Here is a 12,023-nt window from a genome sequence, read left to right as displayed (position 1 = left end):
TAAGTTATTTATTTCGCAATGTTATAAAAATTCATATGTATTATTAATAAAGTGAGTTAAAATTTAAAAATAAGCATATACTGACATATGAGTGCATCTTAACATAGTCATATTATTCATAATATCTGTAATTTTATTACTACATTATTCCTACACCTACTATCATAAATGAATTAATAAAGTGAATTTTTTACATTTGCCATGCTATATAAATTCTTAATATATTAATTAAGCTAATAAACCTGAGTGATACCAATGTTTTAAGCACATAACTGAACGTACCGTCTCAGGAGCAAGACTTGCTCTATCATAGGTAATAACATCCGCAGCACTAGAAAAAATTCGTTCAGAAGGCGCACTTGTCGCTATTTAATAAGAATATTTTTAAATATAATTGAAAATAATTAAAAATTGTAAATTATAAAGATAAAAACCTGGAACCCCAAGGTAATCTTTGGCCATATTTGCTAAATGTGGGTATTCCTCTTCATGTAGCTATTTATAAAAAAAAAAATGTTACAACTTACAAATAACTAATTAAATAAATAATCTTTCAAATAAAACTTACTTTCCACCACTTTAAAACATTGGTAAGAGGTTGCGCATGATCAGCTTTTAAATAACGATCCAATTTACCTATAGATTCTATATGCTGTCGTTTTGAAATATGGGAAACTAGATCTTCATCAGAGGAATTACATTCAATCCTAGTATTTTGAATCTCTTTTAGCGCATATAACGTATTATATATTTCGGATACCTATCAAATTGTTAATATAATATGTGCCTGGTGAAGAAAATCATAAATCAAATAAATTAAAAAATTTGTAAGTTCATACGACATTCTTTGTTTTATCGATCCAACATTTCTCCCACTCATTATCTTTCATATATTCTAATTTAAGACGTAGATCTAAAACTATTATAAAAAATATTAAAAAAAATTAGCAAAATAATAATAAACTAAATTAATATATATATTATAAAATGTACAATAAGTCAATAACTTACTCAATGAAACTGTATATAAAGTTGTATCAGTTTTATTGTAATACTCTTTGAGCTTATTAATAGCATTGATTGCCGCTTCCTATTAAAAAAGAGAAATTAATTATAATTAATATAAAAATATTAATAAAAGTAAGAAATTCACCTTTTCATTCTCAAATCGATTTGGGGTATCTCGAAAATCTTCCAATTTGTTTAATAAAATATTATATATTGGAATTGCATAGGAGAGCGTCAGATAAGTTTCCTCACAAATCTGTTTGGTTGCCTTAGCAAAACACTAAAAAAATATATATATTTTTATTAAAATCATAAAAATATGTATGTATATATATAATATTAAATTAAACCTTTAATAATTCTTCTATTTCACTAAGACGAACCCATTTCTCTTCATTAATTGATAAAGTACGAAGGTTTTGGTCACTATTGCTTAATGTATTAATAGGCTGAAAAATAAAATTATAATTATTTTTTAATAAATTAAAATAAAATTAAAACAATAATATAAGTAAACTTACTTCTTTAAGGGTTTTCGCTCTCATAAGCATATCATGAGTCGAGTTCCATCTTGTACGCACATCAAGTATTACATTTAAATTAGAAATATTTGCAACTTTGCATTGAGCTTTAAATTTTTCCTGTTGTTGTGGGAATGCTTTTATCTTTTTAATAAGAGTTCGAAGCTAAAGAAAACAATATAATTAATAAATTAATTAATTATTAATTAAAGAATAGAAAAGACGCAAAGTAAAATTTACTTTATATATAAGACTACCTCCACTATTTTCATTTGATGGTTCGTTATCCTCTATGGCTTTGAGCATAGTAAGGACTTGTTGCGCTGCTAAATTCATAACATGGGCCAAACAACGCACATGTTTATCTTTACTTTCAAATCGAATAAATTTTTTAGATAATTCGTCTTCAACAGCCTGGAGGAATGTAATGTTATTACTAGCGTTATCTGTAGTTACACCAAGGATCTATATAAAAATTTTTTTTTAACTTAGTTTTATAAATAGTGAGGTACATAATTTAAAAATAGAAAAACAAACCTTTGATTCAATATTATAACTACTTAAGCTTTTTAAGAAAGCTTCCTTTATATTAGCACCCGAGTGAGGACCATCGAGTTTTATAAAATCTAGAAGGAAACTCTTTAGTTCCCATTCATTCGTGATCAAATGGGCTGTTATGCCTAGAAAAGATACATTGTTTGAAGATGTCCAGCCATCTATCGTAAAGGATATTTTTTTAGATATATTCTACAAAAATTGAATTAATTAGTAGAATTTAAATAAAAATATTATTAACAAAATACAATTATAATACCTGTAAAATAGAATTAATTTTTTTTTTACTTTCATCAAAAATTGATATTATATCATTTTTGATTGTATCTGCAGAGGGTATAAATGCATCCTTGCGCAAAAGATGAATCATACTCCTAAAATCTTCAGATTCTACACACATGAAAGGAAGATCATTTTTTACGATCCATTCAATAAGGAATTTTCTAAAAGTTTCTTTACTGTACACCTAATTGAATAAAAATATATGAAAAATTAAAAAATATTCATATTTGATAATTAATACCACAAATGATCACTTACAATTGCCTCAGAATTGTTAATAACTTCATGTATTGTGAGTTTGTTTTTTTCTTGATTTTTTGTTATATTATATTTACTCTTAAAATGGTTTGACAGTCCAGTAGTAACTCACCCGTATATTCAACACCCAAGAACTGAAGGCCAAACCTACAAATAGAAGAAAAAAAATTAAAATATTTTTTTAAAAAAAAGTTTTGAAGTTTCACTTCGAAACCCACCTATATATCCAACGCCCAAGAACTGAAAGAAACCTACAAAATAGAAAAAATAGAAGAAAGATACAATTAAAAAAAAAATTTTGTTAGTGCTGCCTTTATTACAACAGATTAAACTTTTACAATAATCGCATTTGGCTTTTTTTTAATGAGTCTTCGTATTTGAAATGTCCTCAAACCCAACTTCGCTTATTAGTATTACGACTAGACAGCCTAGTATCATTTTCTTCGTCTTCTTTCACTTCACTGACTTCAGACTCGTCTCCATTATTTTCTTCGTCTATTTCTTCCTCCATTTCTTCCTGGTCAGTTTCTGAATCCGCCATTATTATATTAAATTGAAATATTAAAAAATTATTAATGAAGGGAAAATTATATTAGATAGAAGAGAAAATATAAGAAAAGTGTTAGAAGTGTCTGAAAAAAAAAGATTATTTAAATGATAAAATCAATTTGTATTACTGAATTACCGTACTAACTTTATTCGGATAATTCGGTAATTCAGTTCGGTAAATCGCAAAACCGATACTGAAACCGCAATTACCGAAATCGATCGGTAAATTTACCAAAGGATTCAGTTCAGTAAATTAGAAAACCGAAACCGCTCTGAAACTGAAACCGTTCAGTTCAGTTTAGTTATTACCGAAACCGATCAGAGCCCTATTTTCGCCTATAAAATCCAGAACAAGGGCTTTCCAATGAGCCTAAAATTATAGAAAACTGATCAGTGAATTTTGATATATTTGCATTTAAAGATGGTAATACAAACTCTAACATAAAATAATTATTTTTATTGTTTGAAAATATCTATTATGATACCATCTTTTATATGATATTTTTATTATACTTTTATAAACATTTATAGCTACTAAGGCTATATAAATTTTTATTTTACTTTATATTTTATTAAAATATACTTACTTTTTAATAATATATATTAAAAATTCTATATATATTTAAATAAATGCGTTTTTATTAGCGAAATGGATTTTTTTACAGCTCTTTTACATTTAATAATTTAAGTTTTGCAAATGTAAATTTTTGTTCAACTTATTATTTAGTCAAGTGATCATCAATCAGAGGTATTACAAAACAATTTTGAGTAACAAAAATTGTGAAAATCAATCAATTACTCTTTTTAATGCAAAGTAAACAAATCAGCCTATATGAATGTTATACTAAGTTGTTATGATTTTTTTCCTTTTTAGATTAATTAACCAATAAGATCGCTGATAAAATTACTAGTAAATTTAAAATTTTTCTGAAAACCTCTATTAGAAATAAATAAGATCCTCATACAGCCTCAAATAAAGATGGTGCCGCAAATAGGCAATTGCGGAATAATTGCGATTTGCGACATTGCGGAACATTGCGGATTTTGAAGTACACATATCCGCAATTCCGCAATCGATGTATTATCCCCAATTCCGCAATTTTTCTGCAATTCGCAAATAATCCGCAATTCCGTAATTAATTGCGGAATTGCGGAAAATTGCGGAATTGCGGAAAAAATTGCGGGGGGAAAAAAATATTTTTTTTTATAACTAACTATTTTTTTAAACTTACTAGTCTAAAAAATAAGTTCGTTATTAATAAAAATATTTAAAAAAAAATCATTTTTTCGTTAATATAATATTAAAAAAAAATGATTTATTTTTTTAAAAAAAATTGGATCGGCCGGATTATATTACGGTTTATCAACACCGTTAAATTAACCGGCCGATATGGTTATTAAATTTATAAAAACAAAAAGAAAACGCTGGAACTATTAGTTCCGGCATATTTATATAGAAAAAACAAAAAGAAAATGCCGGAACAATTAGTTCTGGCATATTTATATAGGAAAAATAAAAAGAAAACGCCGGAACTATTAGTTCCGGCATATTTTATATAAAAAAATAAAAAGAAAATGCCAGAACTAATAGTTCCGGCATATTATATATAAAAAATTAAAAAAAATGCCAGAACTAATAGTTCCGGCATATTTTATATAAAAAAATTAAAAAAAATTAAAAAAAATGCCGGAACTAATAGTTCCGGCATATTTTATATAAAAAAATTAAAAAATTAAAAAAAAATGCCAGAACTAATAGTTCCGGCACATTTTATTAAAAAATTTAAAAAAAATGTCGGAACTAATAGTTCCGGCACATTTTATAAAAAAATTTAAAAAAACGCCGGAACTAATAGTTCCGGCATATTTTATATAAAAAAATCAAAAAAATGCCGAACTAATAGTTCCGGCATATTTTATATAAAAAATCAAAAAAATGCCGAACTAATGGTTCCGCATATTTTATATAAAAAATCAAAAAAAACACTGGAACTAATTGTTCCTCGCATATTTTATATAAAAAATCAAAAAACGCCGGAACTAATAGTTCCGGCATATTTTATATAAAAAATCAAAAAAACGCCGGAACTAATAGTTCCGGCATACTTTATATAAAAAATCAAAAAAAATGCCGGAACTAATAGTTCCGGCATATTTTATATAAAAAATTAAAAAAAAACGCCGGAACTAATAGTTCCAGCATATTTTATATAAAAAATTAAAAAAAACGCCGGAACTAATAGTTCGCATATTTTATATAAAAAATTAAAAAAAACGCTGGAACTAATAGTTCCGGCATACTTTATATAAAAAATCAAAAAAAACGCCGAACTAATAGTTCCGGCATATTTTATATAAAAATTAAAAAAAAACGCCGGAACTAATAGTTCCGGCATATCTTATATAAAAAATAAAAATAAAACCACTGAAACTAATAGTTCCGGCATTTTTATATATTATATAAGATTGCAAAAAAACACAGTTCCGGGCAGCCAATCAGAATTGCGAAATTACGGATTACTAACCGCAATTCAACACTAAATTCCGCAATATTGCGGAATTTGAAAATCATTTGCGGACCCATCCTTAGCCTCAAACACTTTTAACAGTTTAGCAAAACTGGCATTTCTTAACAATTATAGTTTGTTTAGCTATTTGAATAATTTATTACAATTTAACTATTTGTTGTTTATTATCTCTGTCTTTCAGTTACCAAAGATTACGAAGCTACTTTAAAAGAAAAACTCATAGTAGTAAACAATTTAAAATAAATTGCAGCATCAACTTCAACAAATATACTAATAATACACCAGTATCAGATGAAGTGATACTGATGGATTTGAAAATTATTGATAATACTGAACACCAATCAGATAATGTGCAACTAATTTCTTTAACAAAAAATTCCAAAAAAAGTTTTATAAAACTTAATGCCAAAGTCACATCCTATATTCAAAAGAAAAAAAATGAACTATAACCTTTGCAGAAATGACTTTTAGAAATTTAAATATAAATAGCAATAGCAATAAGCCTACCTTTCTAACTTTTTTTAATAATAAAAGAATGAATAAAAATGCAGATAAGTATATGGTATTAGTTAGCAAGATTCAGCTAATTAAAAAGAAATAATAGTATGTTCTAGAAAAATAAATTTTTTATTATAACTGACTATAATCTTTCAATCATAAATTAAAATTTTAAATGATGTCTTTTTTACTTAATCTTAACTTAAAATTTTTTTGAATCTTAAGAAATAGGATCACATAATCACTATAAAGATTAAGAGTCAAAAGAAATATATAACAATCAATGTATCTATTAACTTTAACAAATAGTAATAAAACTATAGGATCAAGGAATTTAAATTACTCCTTTAAATAATCTTTCTGTCTGATAGTATCCAGTTATCTGGAATCTTCAATAATAAAAGGAATGAAAATGATTTTAAACTATAGTTAAAAATATTACTGAAACTATAATTACTTTATTATTATATTTTAAAAACCTTTTCAATCTTTAATTGTACCAACAAGGTGTAAAGTATTCAAAGGTAGTTTAAGAAAAGAATATGCGTACTGTAAATTAATTATGTATTTTAAAAATTAGATTGATTTGGCTGATTTGAATAAAATTACTGATATAAAAATCATCTTACAAGAATATAAAGGTATTTGGATGCAATATTTTCTTTATAACTATCTAAAAGTTGTAATAAACTACTAAGAAATGGCTATAACTAGAAGTAAAAAATACAGTTTATAAGGATTTACAGAAGATTGGTTTAAGTAACAAGAAACAGAAGGTAAAAGATAAAACATTAAAGATGATGGAAAAGAGTTTGGCTAATACTAAAGCTTTGAATAAGTTAGTTTGATGCAATTTTTTTTCAGTTTAAATAAGAACTGATGAAACTGCCGTATGTATTTATATCAGGATCATCATTTGCATATGTTGCTAATTCTTTAAAGAGCACAGGAATATGGCAAAAATGAGATTGTAATAATTTTAAATGTGGATCAATATACCAAATAGCATTTGCAATACGCTCTACAAACTCCTTTCCTAAAGTTTGGTGAACACCTCCTTTCCAACCAGCTTTTTGATTACGTAAAAGATCAATAATCTCATTATATAATAAATCACGTCTAGTATGTTCAGTATGATGCTATGGGAGTTTTAGTTGTCGTGCATTTCTCATCATAATATTAAATGCATCAGAAAAATTAACCAGATCTATTTATCTTATAGATTCTGTGATAAGCGAAAAATTTACATGATTATATCCTAAAACTTCCATAATTTTAAGATCACTATTTAACCCATCGCTTACTTCTACCCATTTGTTAACTCTATTTTGACGAACATAAACTTTAACATTTTGATTATTAAATTGTCCAGAAGTAAATATTTCATACAATTCTGAAAACTGTTCATTTTCTGTAATTGTAATTATTCGCTCAGGTATTACACATTTAATAATACCTTCAGTAACTATTACTACAAGATATAACATGTTGTTTGTACATTTATAAAGGTTTTTAGTACAGTTACTAGATACTTTGCCATGTTTTTAAGATATAAATTTAAAAGAATAACGAGAAATAATTCTATTATAGAAATACTTTGTGTGAAAAAAAGCAGAATATGACAACTGATAATCTGCTAATCTGCTGACGATTTTTAAATCACGATATCATGTGACTAGCAAATTACGTATTATTATTAGTTGCATATATTGTATAATATCAGGCGATAATCATAAAAAACAGGGGGGTTATGTAAACCGTAGAATCTAATTGGTCAGGCCTTAATTAAATAATTGTATTCAATAAATATAAACTTAATATTAAACCTTTATAATGATTGATGCATGTTTTTTTAATGCTGATTTTCTAAAAATGTTTAGCATGAATTATCTTTTTATTTATCAATACTAGAGATATGATCTTATTATTATTTAACTCATCTCATCATTTAGATAATTCTAATAAGCTAAATTATGTTCTTATACAATCAGTAGATGATGAGTTATAATACATAACAGAATTTTTATTTTTTGACAAAAAAGAAAATTACGGCTATAAAAAACCATTAGTGTTTACCACCAGTATCATTTGTTTATTATTTTTATTAATAAATTAATAAATTATTAACTTCCTGTATTTATTTGTTTATTGTTTAATTTGTATTTATGCAGTTAGCAGTTTTTTGATTAGTATTAATTATGCTATAATTTACCTGTTTATGTAAATATTTGATGAGTATTACATTATAAAGAATAAAAAATTGTTATTCTTCACTTTATTTAAACAATAGTAGTTTTATGTTATATTATATTACTTATTATTTTACTGCAGTTTATATTCTGTCATATATCTACAATAAGATCTCAAAATATATATAAAAAAGTAAGGTAACTTTTAAACTTTTTACTAATAATACACAAAAGTTTTTTATAAGTTCAGTATGCAAAATTACCTTTTTACTTTAAATAATTGGAAAAAATATGCAAATTACTACTAATCATTATATGATTTACCTATTGTTTGTTAATTAAACTTAATATTTATTGAAGAATAATTTTTTTAAAAATTTTAAAAAATTTAATAATTTAGGGAGCTTACAGATATTACGTAATTATAAAAGGGGGAAAGAGGTAACCAAAATCTTATGTTATATTTAATAAAATATATAATTTATAAATATTATAATTTGATTGATTATTAAATCTAACAAGAGGGGGAAGGAGTAAGTTTATATTATTACCATTTTCAATTTGGTTGAAACTGCAGCTTGTCGATCAATTATAATAAAAAGACTGAAAACTCATAATTTTGTGAAACTGTACTAATAAAGCATCACGTTTCACATATGAACATATAAAATATTTTGATTATTTGATTGCATCATGCTAAGCCACTCCTGTATTATTTTTATTATTTTTTTTTATTTTTGTAATGTTTTAATGGGAGATTACTAGCGATTCAACTCTAACTGAATATATTAAATGGGAGTATAATAGCAGTCCCTCACTGAAAACTGTAACTTCACACTAAATATTATTATTTTTTTTTATTTAACTGGAGTATTTAACTGAAAATACTTATTAAATAATAATAAAGTATTTGCCAGTATTTTAGATTGCAAAGTTTAATATTATTTTAAAGGTAAACTAAGTTTATTATTATATTGGCTATACTGTATAATATTAGTAAGTAATAATTACTGTTTTTTATTTTTATTCACTTTATTATAGATCTTGTTGGATAAACAAGATATTTTTATATACAGCTAGAGATAAATATTTATATCTATAGCTAGATAAATGCGGGTACTTGAGTTAGGGCAATTTTTGGACTATGATTAGAAAAAGATTTGTTTTTTTCAAAAATTAAAAAATTATTTAAATTATAAATTAACAGAACACTAAGATTTTGATTTTTTTTTTTAAAAAAAATCATTATAATTATATAAATTTTAAATTTTTAAATAAAAAATTATTCAAATCAAATTACAGATAATCAAAATATTATAAAGTAGTAATTATTGTTTTTAAATGGTTGGTGAAATTTTCTAATTATTGTAAGGTTGTAAAAAGCATAATGTTAAAATTTTTTTTTTTAAACGTTTAAACACAAAAAATAATTTTTTTATTCAGTAAATTATTATGTGTTTAAATTTCATTGGCTGATCATTGTTGATCAATATGTGATGTAAGTGTTTTCAGTATTTTATTATTTTTATTTATAATTTAATCAGTTTCAACTAAATCGAAAATAGCGATAAACTGAATATTACATAATATATGTAACTCCCCTTATATATTATATAATTATATAAATGTATTTATTAAATACATAAGTATTGCACATTTATTTTACATTAAATAAAGTTTTTTTGCACTATTATTAAAAGATTCCGAAGAAGAAAAAGAAAAAGAAAAAAAAAGAGAAAAGTGTGAAAAAAAGAAAAAAAAAGAGAAAGAAAAGAAAAAGAAAATTAATAATTCTTATATGAAAGATGTATTTAGTTCATTTCAATCTCCTTTCATTTCTAAATATTTATAGAAATATCAGAATTCATCTCAATTTTTTGAAAAGTTTATAAATAAACTAATGTAATAAGTATTGAAACACTATTTAATTTAATTTGCTCTAAATATTTTTAAAGGCTTTTATTCTATAAAAATCCAGAAATATAAAAAGATCATATTTGAGTTTGCATATTTTGAACTAAAAAAATCATAAAAATCTTTTCTTTTTTAGATAATTTTTAATAATACTAGTCAGAATTTTATTTTCTATTATAGTAACTAACTGATATTATCATAATTACGGCCCTGAAAAAATATGTATATAAAAAGTTTGCACCTCTGAAATCTGTGACAAGTTATGCCGATCATGGTGATAGATAATGGGTGACAAATAAATTTTTGGCATGAAAAAAATTCTCTGTTCCTCAGATACTTAGTGTTTTTGAACTCATGGCTGCATGTGATCAGGTGACATGTAAACATCACTCCTTTCTATTTCCTTCCTATTATATTATTGATTGACAATAACCTGTCACAGATTTCAGAAATGCAAAAAGGTTTTCATCACCTATATATATTTTTGAGTCCTATGATATTCTATATATGCATTTTCTTAAATAATCTGATTTTAATAAAAAGGATCTAATAGTAATAATTTTATTTTTCTAACATTAATATTTATGAAATATAATATTTTTATCTAATATAGATAAGAGATGTTTGGGAACCTAATATTTTTATTGTTACTATAAAATTGCCACCATTTGATTTGTTTTGATATGATTTAAATTTGAATAAATGTAACAAAATATGAAAAGTTAAAATAGTTATTTATTATACCTATAATACCTATAAATATGAAATATTTCTGACAAAAATTTGCTTCATTTTATTAAATTAAAAATTACAAAAAATTAGTATTAAATATTTATCTGTAATATTAAATGTTGGTCAGTATTTAGTTTCAGTCATTTACTATGAAGTTTCTACATATAATCTCGCAAAACAAAATTCTTTTATTATAAGCCTTTAATAATTTCACTTTTATATTTTTATATTGTCAAATAATACTCTCGGATATTTCTTGAAAAAATCATACTATGTATAATGCTCAAACTATTTATAAGTTAATTTTCCATATTTGGAAGAACAGCACCTATAAAAGAAACCGAATTTTCGCTTCTTTGCTAACTCTTTTTAGGTTGAGTTGCAATTTATAACTAACCAATTCGCTTTTTGTTTAAATCGGTTAACCGGAAAACTGAATGAATATATTTATTTATTTGCTAATTAATTTCTTAAAGTCATCCAACCCAGTATTTGAACGTTGTTGTGCTTCATAAAGTCTTCCGCCAGATGAAGTTAATTGAATCGCATCTAATATTGTTCGATTTCTAAATTATAAATAAAAAAAAAAATTTTGTCCTTAATAAACAAACAAACAAATAAATAAATATACATAAATTTATTACATTGATTCGATAGCATTCAAAATGCCACGAAGTTCATATAACACTTGAGTTTCATGATCATTAAGGAATTTCTGTTCTTGTTCTTTGGGATTTGAAGTTGACAAACTAAAGGAAATTCAATCGAGTTTTATTGACAAATCGCTCGATAAAGTATATGATAAAGTGAAAAAGTGTTACCTATTAACAGACATGTTTTTTGAAGCTTAGGTTCAAGTTTTAAAGACGCGAAATCATAACGAATCGATTTCTGTGGCCATACAAATATTTGGTGGCTGGTGTTACGTTTCAAGAAAACAAACAATGAATCAATGAAAAAACTAAAAAAGCCATTCTCGAATTTTTATT

The 12,023-nt window shown here is 24.6% G+C and overlaps 1 protein-coding gene across 1 annotated transcript; it reads right to left on the bottom strand.

Annotated features, from left to right (window-relative positions):
• Nucleotides 1-11,199: 11,199 nt before the first annotated feature.
• Nucleotides 11,200-11,988, bottom strand: OCT59_024543 (uncharacterized protein). The gene is made up of 3 exons (XM_066135499.1): nt 11,856-11,988; nt 11,679-11,783; nt 11,200-11,600 (listed from the first exon to the last, which is right to left on the bottom strand). The coding sequence occupies exons 1-3, from the start codon at nt 11,867-11,869 to the stop codon at nt 11,486-11,488; spliced, it is 234 nt and encodes a 77-aa protein (XP_065991511.1). The 5' UTR covers nt 11,870-11,988; the 3' UTR covers nt 11,200-11,485.
• Nucleotides 11,989-12,023: the final 35 nt, after the last annotated feature.

This window comes from Rhizophagus irregularis, chromosome 4 (genome assembly GCF_026210795.1).
Source record: "Rhizophagus irregularis chromosome 4, complete sequence".
Taxonomy (NCBI): Eukaryota; Fungi; Glomeromycota; class Glomeromycetes; order Glomerales; family Glomeraceae; genus Rhizophagus; species Rhizophagus irregularis.
The sequence above is the reverse complement of the archived record's forward strand: the minus strand, read 5'-3'. Positions and strand labels throughout refer to the sequence as shown.